This window comes from Mus caroli, chromosome 3 (genome assembly GCF_900094665.2).
Source record: "Mus caroli chromosome 3, CAROLI_EIJ_v1.1, whole genome shotgun sequence".
Taxonomy (NCBI): domain Eukaryota; kingdom Metazoa; phylum Chordata; class Mammalia; order Rodentia; family Muridae; genus Mus; species Mus caroli.
In genome coordinates this window covers 120237296-120255743 of record NC_034572.1, presented here as the reverse complement: position 1 = coordinate 120255743, position 18448 = coordinate 120237296, and the positions used below count along the sequence as shown (strand labels likewise).

Genomic DNA, 18448 nt, shown 5'->3' with positions numbered 1-18448 from the left:
GTGGACGAGCCTACATAGTGTACATACACGTCCTTGTGTAACATGGACATGGACAACTAGATTATTGTGCTATTTAATTTTTTGCTCCTGTAGGAGGTGCCTGCTCAAGAGACCTTGGTGAGTGTCATGACTAATGAAATAACAAACATTCCAGCTAAGCTGCTCCAAGTTTTGTAACTACCCCTCCCCCAAAGAAAATTCAGAGTTTTGATCCTCACTTAACAGCTGAGATTACTGATGTTTTTTGTCATGATCAATGAGCAATATAGGAAGCAGTCATCACAGAGATGCTTTTGCAAACGTAAATGAGTTTCAAGTCCAGTTCACTATTAATTGAGGGAAATCACAGGGTGCCAGCATCTCCATCAGCATGAGCACAGGGTGCCCGTGCTGGACGTATCCTGCAGATACAGACTCTGTTTGTTTCAGCCATTCACACCCTATTTCAGTTAGAATGGTTTAGCACAGAGACCTCTTAAAAGTGCAAATGCAATTTTTAAACCAGAAAATTAGTTGATTCTGTTCAAAACAGTGTTTTCCATCTTGCAACCAGAAAAATCTACATCCAGGGAAAAATGACTTGCAGACAGGACACAGTGGCAGCCTGAATTTGACCTTATGATAAGGCCTTTAAGGTTGTTCTTTTCAATTCTGAGATTACACAAAAATGAGCTAGACAGATGTAATGTTGGAATATTAAGTTGAGTTCACTTAAAACATATACAATTTGGTCTTTCTTATCTGAACATGTGGATTACTAAGGATAGATAAAAAGACAGAAGGCTTGCCCGTGTTCTGAGCAATTCCCATCCAGTTACCAGCAAAAATCAGTAGTATTCTTCAATAGCATGTGAAGATCATATACAAATTAAAAAAAAATAAAAGTTTATAAATATGGATATTAGGATATTAGTATAAGCATTAAAAAATACTTTTCCACATGGAATTTACATTAAAAAGAATTTTCCTGAGAAAATAAACAGTATAGAGAAAGTTAACCTCCCAGAGTGTGTTTATCTCCTGAATTGCTTTGAAGCAGATCTAATATTTTATTTCACTTTTTAGTTTCCTAGTCAGTTTTATGGTGGATGCCCGTGGTGGTGCCATGCGAGGATGCAGACACAATGGACTCAGGATCATTATCCCGCCTCGGAAATGCACAGCCCCAACTCGAGTCACCTGCCGCCTTGTGAAACGCCATCGACTGGCAACAATGCCGCCCATGGTGGAAGGAGAAGGCCTGGCCAGCCGCCTGATTGAAGTCGGACCTTCGGGAGCTCAGTTCCTTGGGTAAGGGTTTCCCATAAACCTCCTACTTAGTCTCCGATGGGCTCGTGCCCTCTACCTGAGATCAATGGGATGGAACACCAAAGGTATGTCAAGCCGTTTTGAAAAGAGATTGGCTCCTGTGACTTTTTTGTAAAAATTGAAAACAGTGCCTTGATCCTTGACTTCACTTCCATGGGAGCACGGTCAGGCATCAGTGAGTTAAACAGGCACATTGTTGGTGCTTTTCCTTAGATGTGGAAATAGCTGCCAGACTCCCAACGATGCATTTTAGGCATTGGTAGGTATTTCTGCTTCTTGTCTGAGGCTAAGAGGCAAAGAATAAAGAAACAAACGTGCTTTGTTTGAAGCAGAAATTTAATGCATTGTTTGGTTATGATTCCAATTGCCCCCATCTCTTTGGACAGTAGCCTTCAACTCAATGCAAAAGGCATTGCCCTCATGAAATATCTAGAATTCAGTCTAAATGATTTTTTTTCTGTAATCAAAATTGCTACCTTGAGCTATTAAGTCACAGTGTAAAATGGAAATGTAAGACCAACCTCCACCATGCTCATTTTGGCAATTTTGAGCAGACATTGTCATTTCTTCTTTCTCCTGTCTCTCTGTAAGGATGCTGTCATACAAAGTGGCACCTCAGTGTGTCAAGAGGTGAAAAGCTACCACCAAACGGTGACAAAAGAACAAAGCTCTGGAGGGGGACACATTTCAAATCATCTTGAAACAAATTAACTGTCTTTAAGTTTTCGCACTTAAGGCTGAGAGAAATTTCTTGCTAATTAGGATGCCTTCTGATTGTTGTCAATGTCATATTGGGGAGAGTTTCCTGCTTTAGAACTCTGGAAATGTTCTAAAGCCTGTAATTTGGAGCAAACTGTTAACGGGTTGCTCCAAATTACATTCACACCTGAAAGGGGATGCGTTGCTAGTTCCCCCTTGTAGAAACCACCTCTCATAGCTCTTATCAGGTAGAGCTTTGGAAGGAGCCTGTGAAGTTCTGGGTTGCATCAGAGAAAAAAAATGTCACAATGGTTGGAATCTTTGGATGTTCAGTACAGAGCCTAACTCCCTCCTGCTCAGGTAGTTGTAGGCTTTTTGACAGCTTTCAAATCTGTTGAGGAATATCCATGAAAACATCTTGCTGCTGTCCAGAGTTTTCATGGTATTCCCAACAGTTTTGACTTTCCCAAAGAACAATTTTTTTCCCTCCATTTTTGGCTAGCGCCCTGGCAGTGAACCTCAGTAGGAACAGACTTGACAGCCATGTGCTCCCCTGGCACAGAAGCACCTCCATTGTACACTCTGGGTCTCAGGTTCCTTGCTCTTTGTGACCAATGGAGGGGGCAGAACCAAACGCAGTGTGAAACCAAACTTCACCCTGTGATGCTGGGGTTCTGTGGACACGGTACCTGAAGCTCACTTCTGTTCTTTCTTTCATTGCTGCTTTGGATGTACTCAGTAAACTTCACCTGCCAACGGCTCCTCCCCCACTTAATGAGGGAGAAAGTTTGGTCAGCCGAATCCTTCAGCTGGGGCCTCCTGGAACCAAATTCCTTGGGTAGGAGCGACTTAAAACAAATTGATGGCTGCTGGCCCCCATTCTTCTCCTTCTTCTGCGATATGATTTCTCTTTTCGTCATTGTGCCCATGACATGTCCCTCTCTATGATTTAAACTCTGTATAGTCTATCTTTAGTGGACCATTTCTGACCCTTGTGGTATGTGACTTTTATTTTTGAGTGACGTTTTTATATCTTCTCCCTTAAAGTGCTGTGACCTTCATTTTCGTTCAAGCATGAGATTTGCCTAGTTGTACTCTGTGCTAGTTATGATGTCGTTATGATGAGTTTGGAATCTGTCTCAAAGCAACCTGGACTCAAGAATGGAAGGCCTCTGTCTATGTTGAATGTGACCTAAAATATCATAGAATAGTGCATGTTCTGTATCCCTAATGTAATAGGCATTGGACACTATTGGGCTATTGACTGAGCTGCTCATTAGAGCCACAGGGTGTGTACATGCCTATTGTTTCCTTGAATGAAGACAGTATGAGCAAAAGCCACAAGTGCATGGCTCATTAGCACAAGTAGTCTACCTTTCTGACATCTCATTTACAACACAATGAACTATGTAGTGTATGAGCCATTGTCCCTCTTAAGTCATGTCGTCATTTTGCACCCATAGAACATGTTTTTAGGAGATTGGCACACATCGTAGACATGCATGTACATTTCTTTTGGTTAAATGTGCTACACCTACATTTATCAAAGGAGACGTTCCAGAATGCCACCTGCACCCACAGGGAAATATCATTTGGCTTAAAGTAGAAGCATGTACTTAAGGCGCAGTGCCCCTGAGGTAGAGTGTCACTGTCCCACCATCTGGTAGTCACTGGGCTCTGGAGGATGTCCCACTGTGTCCCTTCCCCTAGAGTGAGTAGAATTCCAGGTCACTTTGCAACAGACTGTGTTGACTTGCTTGTCTTGGGGTTGCTTATCCTGTCTACACTGAGTGTTCTGCATTGCTGTGCCAGGCCCGTGATCGTGGAGATCCCTCACTTCGCCGCTCTTCGAGGAAAGGAGAGGGAACTGGTGGTCCTGCGCAGTGAAAATGGGGACAGCTGGAAAGAGCATTTCTGTGACTACACTGAGGATGAATTGAACGAAATCCTTAATGGCATGGATGAAGGTACCTTCGGGTTAAGGGGTGTCTTAGTCAGGGTTTCTATTCCTGCACAAACATCATGACCAAGAAGCAAGTTGGGGAGGAAAGGGTTTATTCGGCTTACACTTCCATGCTGCTGTTCATCACCAAAGGAAGTCAGGACTGGAACTCAGACAGGTCAGGGAGCAGGAGCTGATACAGAGGCCATGGAGGGATGTTCTTTACTGGTTTGCCTCCCCTGGCTTGCTCAGCCTACTCTTAAAGAATAGAACCCAAGACTACCAGCCCAGGNATGGTCCCACCCACAAGGGGCCTTTCCCCCTTGATCACTAATTGAGAAAATGCCTTACAGTTGGATCTCATGGAGGCATTTCCTCAACTGAAGCTCCTTTCTCTGTGATAACTCCAGCTGTGTCAAGTTGACATAAAAATAGCCAATACAAGGGGTCCAGAAGAAATCTAAGGCAGAGGCATGAGGATAAGGCACTGCTTTAAGATCATCTAGCTGTCTGTGTTCCTTTGTGCGCATGAGTGCCTCTTGCGGTATTTTACTCCTGCACATTGTGTGCTGTGTTCTAACTGAAACAAAATTGAACGGACAATTCAATCCATTTTCTTAACGGTGTTTATGTTTAAATTCAGGAAAGTAAAACCTTTTAAGGTATTAAGCACCTCATTTTAAGAAGTATACTCCACATGCTTCTATCTTTTAATGAAAACTTTGTCGAATCTAAACTAACAGCAGAGTAGATGTTATTTCATAACAAACGGGCACAAAACTCGGTGTGCTCTTAGCAGTGAGGTGATGGGCTTGTTCAGCTTTGTGGTTACATGAAGTGGCATGAAGCAAGTATCAGGGCTAGCACTTCTCCTCTATGCAACTTGTGGGTCTTGAGACTGAGTCCCTCCCTCCAGCCAAACAAATATTTCAATTTGTGGCTGAAGAAATTGAATGGTTGAGTACTGGGTATGATGCATCTTCTAGATCCTTATATAGTTAGTATTGGGTACAATGAGTGAGTTGTTGGTAGAGTGGTTCACTGGAGCCTCATTGTGATATTTTAAATACCAGGTTTAAAAAACTAGATGTTTAATAAACTAACTCTTTAAAAGTACTAAGGTATTCAGTTGAGAAACTTCCACTACCTATAACTAATATCTTATACAATAATGTAATTTCCTTTTAAGCTTTCTATTATTAAAGAGATAGGAACATTTAGTTCAATCAGTCATTCATATGGAGACTTTGGGAAGACTGGATTGCATGCAGATACATCATGTACGTATTTTCCTGTGGAAGTTTGTTTTTAAAGGAGAACTTTGATCTCTCTAATCCCAAATCTCTTCAAGCCATTGAGGAACAAATTGAAATATGTGCCTAAGTCGTCAGGCCCCCCAAAATGAAGAGAGGATAGGTCCTATCCCTAATACGCAGTGCATGCCACTTTAAGTAACTACAAAAGCAGAGCAAGCCCCTTACCTCGTTGCCAGGGGTGTGCCTTGCTTGTACAGGGCTAGACACATGAAGGCAAAGCACAGCCATAAGTCAAGTTTATCTGTGAAGAGCAGCCTGCCCACAGCAATTTCCTTATCTCCTTCTGATCCTGTTGAGTAAGAATAAAGGCCAGGCTTAGAAGATGGAAAAGTACACTGTCTAGTGTGTAGGTCAGTTTCTTCAAAGCAGGGTGGAAAGGCCAGAGTTCTTGTCAGTGGTCAGTGAAGGTGACAACACTCAGCTCCTTCCACTTCCTGAAGCCCCTTTATTTGTTAGCATTATAATGGTTTTGGAGATTTTCTTCTGAGTGGTCACCCATCATTGATGCCACCATGCACATTATTAGCATCTGGCCCTTGGATGAAGACCCACTCTTATAATAATTGGCACATAGAAGAAATTCATTTCAAAGCCAAAGAATCAGTTTGATATATCCACCTTTAGAAATATGTTATTTTATAGGTTTCTGCTATAGTATTGGCCAGTGTGTCACACTTCCACTGTCTGTGATTAGATCCCAGGACTGCCACAGTTTAATATCTAGTCATGCTAAACAGTCAGTGACAAGTTACTATTTTATAGTGAATTGTAAACAATTTCTAAGACTAAGCAACTTTCGACAGTTCTTTAAATTTACTGATACATTTAGTACAGATTTTCTCTATTTCAAATCAAATTTTCTGAATTGCCCTAAATACCTACACTAAATTTATAGAATCTATTATCTCACCCTCTGTTCTTAGGTAAGTCACTGTAGGTATTTGGTGTATTTGGTAAGTCTTTAGCTTCAGAGGAATATTGAAACCCAGATCCTGAGCCCAGACACAAACCATGCCACAGGACGGAATGTATAAAGAGAAACCTTACCCATTCACTGTAGAGTTTATTATTGAACTACTGCCCCAGAACCCAAACGACCATATAATTTCTTTAAACCACAATAACTGGTCTTTGAGCTAACTTTGAAGTTTGCAAAGGAAAGGGGTTCAGATACATCTTCCTCACCATCACACAAACCACGAATAGCACATGTTCATTCCCACTGCAGGTTTGCCCTCAAACACCCTTACAGAGACAGACAGCACTGAGTGGATGCTTCTGGCCTAGAGTGCACTTCTTTTAGTGTTCTTGAAAGGCCTGGTTTTCCCGCAGTGTACCTGCAGAATGATGACAGCTGATAAACTATCCCTGATATTTATCTGTTCAGTGTCAGGATAGCCTTATGCTTTAACTTTAACTAAAAAGGGGTTTGCTGCCCTCCCTGCTCACTATTAACCATGCCTGTGAGTCTGCTAGAACATTCTCAGGAGTCACTTGCTCTATGAAGATGGATCATTTCTTGTCTCAGTGCTGGACAGTCCAGAAGACCTGGAAAAGAAACGAATCTGCCGCATCATCACTCGTGACTTCCCACAGTACTTTGCGGTGGTGTCTCGCATCAAACAGGACAGCAACCTGATTGGCCCCGAGGGTGGAGTACTGAGCAGCACAGTGGTGTCACAGGTGCAAGCTGTCTTCCCAGAGGGTGCACTCACCAAGCGCATTCGAGTAGGCCTACAGGTATGTCCATGTAGGATGCAGACGATCCTGTGGGGGTTTAATTACCATTTTTATAATTAGCTTTTCAAATGGGAGTTGAAATGTCACCAAAATAAAGCTTTCCTGAATGAACAAAGGCTAACGGATGAGATAACTAAGCTAGTGCAGGAGCTTGCTCCTAAGTCTGACTACCTGAGTTGGATTCCAGAAACCTGTATGATGGAAGATGAGAACTTCCTCAGGTTGTCTTCTGACTTGCATATGTGTATACTGTAGCATGCATGCATACACACACACACACACACACACACACACACACACACACACATCTAACACACAATAGATAGATAAATAAATGATATCTACATATATAATTATATATATATTGAGAGAGAGAGAGAGAGAGAGAGAGAGAGAGAGAGAGAGAAGAGAGAAGAGAGAAGAGAGAGTTTAATAGTACTAATCTTACAGCTGCCACATTTGAAATCCACCAAACTCATTTGTGAGACAAAAAAGCAATGTCTGGATATGATAGATATTTGACATTAAGTGTAATACAATCTATAGCTAATGTGTTTTCCTCTCTTGAAAGGCTCAACCTATGCATAGTGAGTTGGTGAAGAAGATCCTAGGCAACAAAGCCACCTTCAGCCCAATAGTCACTTTGGAACCCAGGAGAAGAAAATTCCACAAGCCGATTACTATGACTATTCCTGTCCCCAAAGCTTCAAGTGATGTCATGCTGAATGGTTTTGGGGGAGACGCACCAACCTTAAGATTACTGTGCAGCATAACAGGTAAGGCATATGTGACTATATCATAGAAAATTCTAGAAGAAGATACTTAATAATAGTTAAAAAAAAACTAAGTTATGTTTACCATAGGTAGCAGTAGCAGTTGAGAATATAGATGAATGTCTGTAATCTCAGGATTTGGAAGACAGAGGCAGAAGGATTCTGAGTTCAAGAACTGTCTGCACACTATGAAAAGGCTCTATATCAAAAAGCTGCGGGGTTAAATACATCAATTTAGGGATGGCATTTTTAAAATTAACTAGGTGAACAGAAGGTGAAAAAAATGAGTTATTTACCAAACAATGTTTCTATATCAAACTATTACATATTTACATATGGAGTCATTTTTAAAGTAAATGTTTTTAATTTTGCTTTTCAACCCACTGAGGTGTTAGTGCTGCCCATATGTGCGTCGTATGGTGCCATCCACCGGCTCCTCCCTGTCTATGCAGGAATTTTCCTGGCATGATCTTGTGCAGGCAACCCAGTCCTGTGAGTTGACCCATCCGACAGCCCATATGCAGCTGCAACCTCTCACCGGTGGCACTCTTCCTCGTACTGTGGCTCTTTGTTTCCTCTCTCTTCCACAATGATCCCTGAGCCCCAAGGCAGGGCAGGATGCTAGATGTCCCACCTATTGTCGGGGGAACAACGGAACCATTGCTTTTTCTCAGCATTTGAGCAGCTAGGCATCTCTGCATTAACCACTACCTACATCTCTAAGGAGCTTCTCTGACCAAGGCTCACATCTACAGATAGAAACATAAATATTTACAAGGCAGCTTGACAATATGACCATTTAGCAACACAATAATAGTTTTCCCTAGCCATAAATTTTGGCCATGTTTAGGGTTCTATACCTAAATTTCCTCCTGTGGACCAGGCCTCATAGCTAACCAAGTGAACAGATGTTTCCCCCCATACGTAGCCCAGCTGCTTTTAGGAACTAAATGGGAACATCTTGTAGCCAGCAGGGTCCAACATTGGATAAAACCATTGATTTTTTTTCTCCCAGAAGGCTATGTAGGAGACCAAGGATAGAATTCCTAATACACAGATATTCAAATACTTTCCCTTAAATTTAGTTAGTTGAGGTGGTGTCTGGTTTTTTTTAAGTGTTATTTCTTAGTAAGTAGTTTTGACTTATGATTTTTGACATTTGATTTATGATAGTTTGTACTCTTTCATTTTAATTTCATTAATTAATTAATGCATGTATGTATGTGGTGCTGGCAATCAAATCTGGGGCATGTTATTTGCTAAGCAAGGCAAGTAGTTACTCTTGAGCTATATATCCTCAGCACCAAAAGTTGCTTTGTTTAGGTTTGGTGTGGTTTTGTACTGAGGATTGAACACAAGGTTGTGCACATACTAAGCAAAAGCTCTATCACTAACCTGTATCCTGCCTCACTTTATTTTCCTCATGGCCTTTTGTGGAATGGAAGGGCTATACAGGTGAACAGTCAGAAGCACAGAGACTTTATTTACAATCCAGTGTCTCTAATTTTGCCCAATAATCCTCCACAATCGCACTCTTTCAGGTGGAACTACGCCTGCCCAGTGGGAAGACATCACAGGAACAACGCCACTAACATTTGTCAATGAGTGTGTTTCCTTTACAACCAACGTGTCTGCCAGGTATGTGTGTGCAGCACAGAAAAACCCACTCACTGTACTTCTTTCTTTCTTCTCAAAATCATCTTTCCTTTTTTTTTTTTGTTTGATATTGCTTCTTAATTCTTTCAAAGAGATTTAATTTTAATCAAATTTAATTTTAAGTAAGGTCTACATTTCCTTTGACATGAATAGTAATGGTACAGTCGCCAAGTCCTGACAGTCAGATTAGAATCTATGGAAAATAAGTGTCTGTCTGCTTTGGCTCTGTGATTCTGGCGTTAGCTTTGGCAACCATAGCTGATGTTTCCAGTTCCCAAGGAATGAGACATTTCCTGTTACCAAGAAAACAGCATGAAGAGCTTCTCTTTTAAGAGAATACCAAGACATGCAGTTCAGTGTATCTTGCTCAGTGGTTGAAGAGTTAGTGTGTTATATACCCTAACACATTTGCATGCTACACATTTGTAAGAGGCTGGAGGGATCTTCTAATTATTTCCTTTATGTGGACACTTGACTTGCCAGCAAGGAGGACGCCACAACAGGATTCTTCTGCACATGTTTGTTGGGAGAGCTTGATAGCGAAGGCGAAAGACCCCAAGCCCCAGAGCTGGCACTGCTTATATAGGCCTAGGAGTGGCGTGTCTATACCTGATTGGTTGTGCTTTCAGTACCTCATTTACATTCCCCGGGATGGGCTGTGACTTGGCGCGAAACCCTTATGCACATGCACACATTGGTTGTTTACCTGAACTTACGGGCGGTGGCCAGCAGTAGCCAGCGCCATCTTGTAATGGCGTATGTGGCTTCCACACTTTTACATGCCATAATTGAAATTTAATATTAGTTCCCATTCACATGGACTTTAGATAAAAACTTTCCAATTTCTAGTTGGTTTGATTTAATCTCAGTGACTGGTTAACCCCTTGGGTAATGAAGCAATGAGAAAATGATGTTGAAACCTTCAGAAGGTTAAATGAATAGGAGAGGAATCAAGGAAAATAAATATCTACATCACAGTGTCTGATACAGAACTTTTACATACCAAAGAGTTATTAGTTATTTTATTTTTGTATTTATTTATTTACTTTCTGGTTTTGTTATTTATTTTATTATCAAAGAGTTCAAAAGCAGTCAATAGGTATGTCAAGAGACTGGTTATAGAGAAGAACCAGTTATATTTTACTATGCATGGTGGTATGTTTCCTAAGGATTTCTTCTTGTAAGTGTATATCGTACATGGAACATATTCAGAGTCAATCTTAAAACATGTGTCGTGCATCTCTTTTTCTTAACACCTCCCGACCTCCTGTCTGTCCTGTTGCCTTCCTTGCCATGTCTGTGTGTTTCCCTTTCCTCAGCCACCTCTCATCATTTCCCTCCCCCATGTCCTTCCTTTTCAAGAAACATTTGATGACATTACTGATCATATCAAAGGAATCAGTCTGTTTTCAAGTTGCACACTGTAAACTTTAGGTAACTGGTTTTCTTTACTTTTGTAGGTTCTGGCTGATAGACTGTCGACAGATTCAGGAGTCTGTTGCCTTTGCATCACAAGTGTATAGAGAAATAATCTGTGTACCATATATGGCCAAATTTGTAGTATTTGCCAAGTCACATGACCCCATTGAAGCCAGGTTGCGGTGTTTCTGTATGACAGATGACAAAGTAGATAAGACCCTTGAACAACAAGAAAACTTCTCTGAGGTGGCCAGGAGCAGGGATGTGGAGGTAGGAATGTTGTATTGTGTGGCTTCACTATCGGGTTATTTGTAATCCAGTTATTATAGGAAGAAGGTTTGCTTAGCAAAAGGAAGACCAGTCTATGTTTCTATCAGTTGAAGGCCAATTTCCAAAATCTGAATTTTTCTCTGACAGTTTAGATCATAAATGAATGGCCTCTATGTGTGTAAATAAATTCCTATAAAATGTATTTTTAATTAAAAAATTATTTTTATTGAAATAAAAACAGTTATTGATAAACTTCAGAGTATGTAGGTGACTATGAGTTTGTTATAACTATAGCAGCTTAGATGGTTTATTTTTCTGGATTTTCTTTTAAAGCACTTCCTTTTGTTTAAGTGTTAGTCCAGATAAATACATTTTTACATCGATTTTTTGTAAGAATTTCTCATCATTATAGATGTTTATATACTGACACCCTGTGCTCTGCCTCATTATGATGTCAAAAGTTACCTAATGTAAAGTTTATATTTAGGTATAGACATATGGGTCTTTGTGGGTATCATGATACAACATTAAAAAAGAGAAAATTGAATGTTGCCATGCAATTGAAGATACTCAATAGCAAGAAGAAATGGTGGTGAATGTTTTGTCATGTATGTGACAGATGTGAATCAGCTGTGTGAACATTGTCATGTATGTGTATTTTCAGAACTGAAGGTTCCAAGAACTCCCATTGCTTTGCTTGTATAAATGAACTAAAAGTGATTCTAGCTATCTTATTCCATGTTGGCTTTCTGTCTTCTCTTAGGTATTGGAAGGAAAACCTATTTATGTTGATTGTTTTGGCAACCTGGTTCCACTAACCAAGAGTGGCCAACATCATATATTCAGCTTTTTTGCCTTCAAAGAAAATAGACTTCCTCTCTTTGTCAAGGTAATGCATACATAAAAATCAAAATTAGTTAATCATTTATTTAAGTACAAGGATTGTTTCCAGTTTCTTTCATAGTAAGAATATGTGCTTCTCAAACATTTCCAGTGATTTTAAAACATATTTAGAGGTGTTTACAAAAACACATTTTTAAAAAATTTTTTGAAGTTCAAAGTCAATAATAATTCTTAATGAGAGAACATATTTATCATGAGGACTAACTAGGACCAATGTATTAAGTAGGACATTAGCTACCGTTTCCCAGATTAGAAGGCAAATCATCTCTTTGTGTGTATATGTGTGTATAAATGTGTATAGGTGTATGTGTGAGTGTGAGAGTGCGCATGTGAGTGTGTGTGTGCGTGTGTGTATATGTGTGTGTGTGTGTGTGTGTGAGAGAGAGAGAGAGAGAGAGAGAGAATGTTGATGGGAATAAACTTAGAGCCTCACACCTAGTTACTAATAGGCAATGACTCTACTGATGACTTAAGTGCCTAGCCTTCCTATTTCTTCATGACTGTTAACTTTAGATGTCCATGCTGAGATTTTAAAATGTATGTAAGAGTAACTAATGTAGAGACCAAATGAGCACTGACAACTCTTTTGTAATAATTTCTTGAAAGACCCAGAATATTCTAGTACAATGAGAAATTATTCTAGTTAGAGCTATAGACTTGATATACTTTCATCAATTCAACTTCATAGAAAAATCAATATGAATGGCTCCATTTAGCATAGAATACCCAGGAGCATAAAAGATAGAAAGTAAAAGGGTGGCTCTCAGGAGAAAGGGGGTGGAGGAAGAGAAATTATTCCTTAATACATGGAAACTTTCAGTTTGGGAAGCAATTATGCATGCAGATGGAGGGTGGTGATAGGTATATAATGAAGTGCATGTATTTGTGCCATAGAATTATACACCTAAGTGGTTAAAGTGATGTTTCCTATTACAAATACCACAGTTAAATTTGAATGAAGTTCTGATGTTGCAATAAACTTGAACGTGTTGTGCTAAGTCAACAAAACACAAGGAAAATACTATATGACTCCATTTTACAAATCCATGGAAACACAAACTAGCATGGAGATTGTCAGGGGACAGGAATGGGAAGGGAATGTGTACTGGGAGCACTTTCTCTGGAAAATAGTGGTGATTGTACAACTTCGTGAACATGATTCACAGCACTTACAACTAGCAGAAATGGACAGTTTTATGGCAGGAACATTTTACCACTGGTTTTTAAAAGGTGAATTAGTTTTGGAGACCTAATGTATAGAAATGGAACTACAGTTAACGATTATTTTATATTTGAAATTTACTGTGAGATCTGAAGGGATCTAGAGTCCTGACCTCAAACAAACGGTGACTTTTGCGTGAGACAGCACCTGTAAATCAGCATGACTGTTGGCTTCATTTTGCATTGTGTGCATATCAGACCAGAGCTGCCTTAAAATACATACAGTTCTTTCATTCATACTTCAGCAAGCAAGCATACCAGAAAGACATTTCCAAACTGTGTTATAAATGATGTCAGCAGAGTAGAAAAGGGAAAAGCTTTGAGTCTTTGTGGACTTTGTGTCCCTCTGTAAGTGTTACCCAGTTGGAATTATTTTCCCTCTAAAACACACTGATGTCTGATGTGATGAAACATGTATGTCTTTCTTGTTCAAGGTACGTGACACAACCCAGGAACCTTGCGGGCGACTCTCATTTATGAAGGAACCCAAATCCACAAGAGGACTGGTGCATCAAGCTATTTGCAACTTAAACATCACCCTGCCAATTTATGCCAAGGTATTGTGACATCCACTGCAGAGAACTGGAGTTTTAGCTCCTTTTTAAAACATACAGAACACAAGTACATGTGCTAATCATTTTGGCATTTAATATACTTTGATGAAAGCTTTTATTGCTATGTATTAGATATGGCAGAGAAAATATGAGTCTAAGTTTTAATGCTTTTTGGACTAAATTTTAAAGAAAAATAACTGGCTTTGTCCCCATTCTTGTTTCTGTGAGCCTTCCTGAAGTCACATGATGCACTTCCTCCAGTCAGGATGTTAGCATGTTAGCTTCTGCTCACTACCCAAATGCTTTCAAAATAAGCTTACTAATTGTGGTTGACATTTTCAGTCAGTATCCATGGTAACTGGGACAGCATCCCTGTGATTTCTGTAGATCAGTCCACCAGACACATTAAATATCAAGCCTTGAGACTGCTGGTGACCTCAGGTCAGAAATTAGCATATCCATCATTTGGTCGTTTTGTCTCTTGGAATGTGTAAACTTTGATTAGTCTTCTTTAACTGTTTGTCTTCTATAAACTATTTAAGAAGGCAGTCTGAGTTTAACCCATGCCTGCTTGATGCTTGGAGGTGGGATGTATTTATTCTTTTCCTCTAAATGTTTTCTTCCTTCTGCCTTCTTTTCTATCTTGCACGGCATCTTGGGCATCAAGGAATCGGAGTCAGATCAAGAGCCGGAGGAAGAGGTAATTTTACAACAGCGACACTTGTCCCTACTATGTCATTGCTGGTAGCACTAAGAAGAGAGTGTGGTTGGCCTCTGACTTTAGGGAAAGTAGACAGGGATTCTTAGCAAGTAGATGAGCAAAATTTTAGTCAACCTCTCTGATCCTATGTTTCTTCATCTGGTGAACTGTGTTCAGAAAATCACAGTTCCCTTATTTATTTTAGCCTGTCATGTAATAGTTTGTATTTCTCTACAACTCCTGAAAATGCATGTGCATTATCTGAGAGACACTCAAAGACAAGTCTGAGGATGTCTGAAGATCATGGTGATCACACACAGTGATTTGCTGTATAGGTCTCGTAGCCCCATCATACACCATAGGGTGTTCCTGTGATGACATCATCACACTGGCGATTGCTAGGGTGTGTGCTGGGGTATTCTTGGGTTCTTGAATCTTCTTAGCCCCAGGTAGAACATGCAGATTTGTTTATGTATAGCTTATATAAATGAAAGTTAGTAGCTATTAGGAATATAATGTGCTCCTAAACACCAAGATTGAGAATCACTATGACTAACCAATTCTCAGGAACCCATAGTCCAATCATTAGGGTCCAAGATTATGATATAAATATATACTGATAATGAATATTTATCATAAAATATATTTGCCAAGCATAGTGCTCCACACACCTCAGTAGCACGAGTTTCTCTCCTATCTTCTCTGTGAAGTTACAAACAGACCCAGGAAACATATTCTAAAGACAGGGCATTGGACAAAGTAGATATCTGGTCATATTCACTTCAATTTTTAAAGCAAATGTGTCCTTATCTCATTTTTAAAGGTCTGAAAACACCCAATATTATAACAGAAATGAAAGAACTCATTGGAAACCACTTTATATTTATTCACTATCATAGTCACTTAAGTTTCTAAAACTAATTATCATTAATGCATACGTTTTTAATATACTATCATTTTTAAATGTTATGCTAATGCATCTGACATATAAAAATGCAAAGAAAAATATAATAACCATTCTCTGTCCACCAACCTGAAATGCATGGCCTTAGTTTAGATGAGTGCCCATATCTCCCCTTTCTGTCATAGGAAGCTGCAGAACAGCTGTGAGATGGCTGTCTCTCACACACACCATCAAAAGATGCTTAACTGGTCACTCATTCCCCTGTGTGCATCACTGTGACACACTCAGTTTCCTTCCTGAGCTCAGTGATTCTGTCAGCCTAGCCCTTAAACAAACAAACAAAAAAAAACCTAGGAAACCAACTTGGCTGTGTTCACAAACAAATTCCGTCAGATACATTATTTTTTTCTCCTGTGAAATACTTCCAGGAGGTTTCTAGCCTTCCCAAAGGTAATAGGTGAGAGCTCTGGAGCAGTACTCACTATTGCTACAAAATGCCATCTGTAGAATGCATCACCCAGCATGCTTTGCTATCTTTTTTCTCCATTAAGTTGGCACTTACAGCTTAAGATTGACTTCACCTTCTTCATGACCTTTGTTCTACTGTGAATTTGTCATATCAGACACCTCTGGGGTCATCTCTTCTCAGGAATAACGTATGCTTTCTATAGTACCTAGAAGCGATTTATGAATGTGTTTATTTATATATACAAACCTTAGCTGATGTCACTCTCAGGGTATAATTGCAAGTAGGTTCTTGCTATGCACATAAGGGACTCTGAGTGGAGAGCTGTTTTGTAACCACTGAATTTGTGTGTGTTTTCTTTCAGATCGGTATGACATCCGAAAAAAGTAAGATTTCTAAATAAAAATTGAGTTTGTTTGAAAGCTGGCTATATTGAAGAGAAGCATGAATTAAGATGCAAGCTAGTTGCTATTACTAACCACTATAATGATTACATTTGTCTATAATTCTTATTGATCATTGATATAAATTTATAAAAGCAGCTTGGCCAGTTAAATCATAATATACCTAATCTGTGAGCTAATGAGCAAAAATGCAGTGACTATTCATCTAAGCATTCACTTTCTTTTGACATCCCTGTAACTCCTGGCATTGCTGTCAAGCCTGTTTAGAAAGCTACCCTACCGTTTTGTCCTTCTGTTAGCTTACCACTGTCACCTCATTATTTTTTTAAGCACTGACATGACAGTATTACTTTTTACATCAATCTACAGTGACCACTGTAGAGAGCCTTTCCTTTGGAAGGACGTGCCTAACAAAAGTAATACTGTCTAATAGTTCTTTGCCGAAGCTCACCCCTCAACACACCCTACCATCCCTTCTACTCTTACTGTGGTGAAGTGTACCTGAACCCTTTAGGTGAGACCTCACAGGATTTTTGTGAAATTTTCAAAAGAAAAAAATTATAAAGACAAGAATACAAAAATTAAACTATCTTAGATAAAGCTACTGATCACAGTGTGCCCTTGTGTGGCTACATTTAAATGACAATTCAAAATTCTCAACAAAATATAGTACAGTAATGAGACCTGGATTCACCTGAAGTCTGAAATAATTCTAGCATTTCATCTTGTCAGCCTATTCTCTATGACTCTCTGGCTTCTTGTGTAGAAACCCAAGTTGAATTTTATAGATTTTCCTTTGCATTATGCCCTCATCCCTTGAGAAAAACATTCTAACTTGTACTTTTATTAATTATTAAGTTTTATGTTGATTCATCACATCTCAGGGTAACAAACAGCCTGAATGAAAAGAACACAGAGCTATGTTTCATCCTCATTCTGCCCCAATTGAATTAGTTACATTCCGTTGCTGTGATAAAACACCATGACCAAAGCAACTTACAGAAGGAAGGTTTTATTTGGGGTTCAGGGTTCCAGATGGTTAGAGTCTATGGTAGCACAGCAGAGGTAGTGAGCTGGCAGACTGTTGGAATCTGGAGATTTAAAAGCCTGCCTACCCGTAGTGATGCCCTTCTTCCAGCCAGGGCCACACCTCCTAAGCCTCACAATACAGCTACCAACTAGGGACCAAGTATTAAAATACCCAAGATTTATGTGGGGGTAGATCTCATTCAAACACCATGCAGATGACCTGTTCCTTTGAGGATTTAGCATATTGTAGCTTACTGCTGTCCTATTGGGGTGGCTTTAACTGAGGCCTACCCTTATGTTCAATCCTCATTCAACATGAAACTATCTGAGATGCTGATGTCTTCAATAATTTGTATGACTAAACAAATCAGCATTAACATAAATTTATTTAATATACTTTATATATAAATTACACATACAAGCACACACACACACACACACACACAGTAATCTGAATAAATACAAATTCTGTCCTGGAGACACTTTGGTTTGACACATATCATTGTTGCTTACAGTGATTTCTTTTTAAGTGATTCTTTTTCTCTCCCTCTTTCTTCTTTAGGGCTATTGTGTTGATGTAAACGGTCCCTTCCTTTACTTCTATGTACAAGCTAGTAGGAATTAAAAATTACTGGTGTGGGTCAATTTAAAAAGTCGTAATATTACCCATATTGCTATAATGCCATGGATACTCTTGAATGACACCTGGATACTTTGAATATCTTCCAGTTTTCAAATGTAGATTCTTATTTGCCTGTGTTTTTAGTTTAAAGGCAGTCCTTATATAATGTCCATATTTTTCTAACATAAGTCTTTGTATAAGCCAACCCTGAGGGTTTTCTTCTAATTCATTGGTAGTTAAAAGGCCTCCTGACTTGTGACTTCAGTGTACATTTCAGACCTCATAGGTAAACATGCTTCACCACAGTAACGTTTTACATTTTTGTTCTAATTTCTCATCACCCTCCTGCCCGCGCTTCTCTGCAAGGCTGCCCCTGCCCAGCGGTTTTTTCCCCACCTTTGCTTTGCATGGAAATAACTTGGCTTACATCAACTGTGCGTGTGTCCTGTGTGACTGTCTCTAATTTGGGTCGCCATGCATCACATTTGAACTCTGGGTTCACATACACGTTCAGTCACAGCT

General features: G+C 39.5%; 1 protein-coding gene across 41 annotated transcripts in view; it reads left to right on the top strand.

Moving 5' to 3' along the window:
• The window catches only part of Ank2 (ankyrin 2), a 583460-nt gene that overhangs the window by 537826 nt on the left and 27186 nt on the right, over positions 1-18448 (top strand). For 17 of the 41 annotated variants that reach the window (XM_029474820.1, XM_029474818.1, XM_029474797.1 and 14 more), the window contains 12 exons: positions 94-117; positions 1066-1290; positions 2747-2845; positions 3820-3974; positions 6794-7005; positions 7577-7781; positions 9320-9416; positions 10895-11123; positions 11887-12012; positions 13682-13804; positions 14469-14501; positions 16236-16257. In XM_029474820.1, the coding sequence (XP_029330680.1) occupies positions 94-117; positions 1066-1290; positions 2747-2845; positions 3820-3974; positions 6794-7005; positions 7577-7781; positions 9320-9416; positions 10895-11123; positions 11887-12012; positions 13682-13804; positions 14469-14501; positions 16236-16257 (1550 nt within the window). The remainder of the gene's footprint in view (positions 1-93; positions 118-1065; positions 1291-2746; positions 2846-3819; positions 3975-6793; positions 7006-7576; positions 7782-9319; positions 9417-10894; positions 11124-11886; positions 12013-13681; positions 13805-14468; positions 14502-16235; positions 16258-18448) is intronic. The other 24 variants (XM_021159015.2, XM_021159016.2, XM_029474821.1 and 21 more) reach the window with 3 other exon arrangements.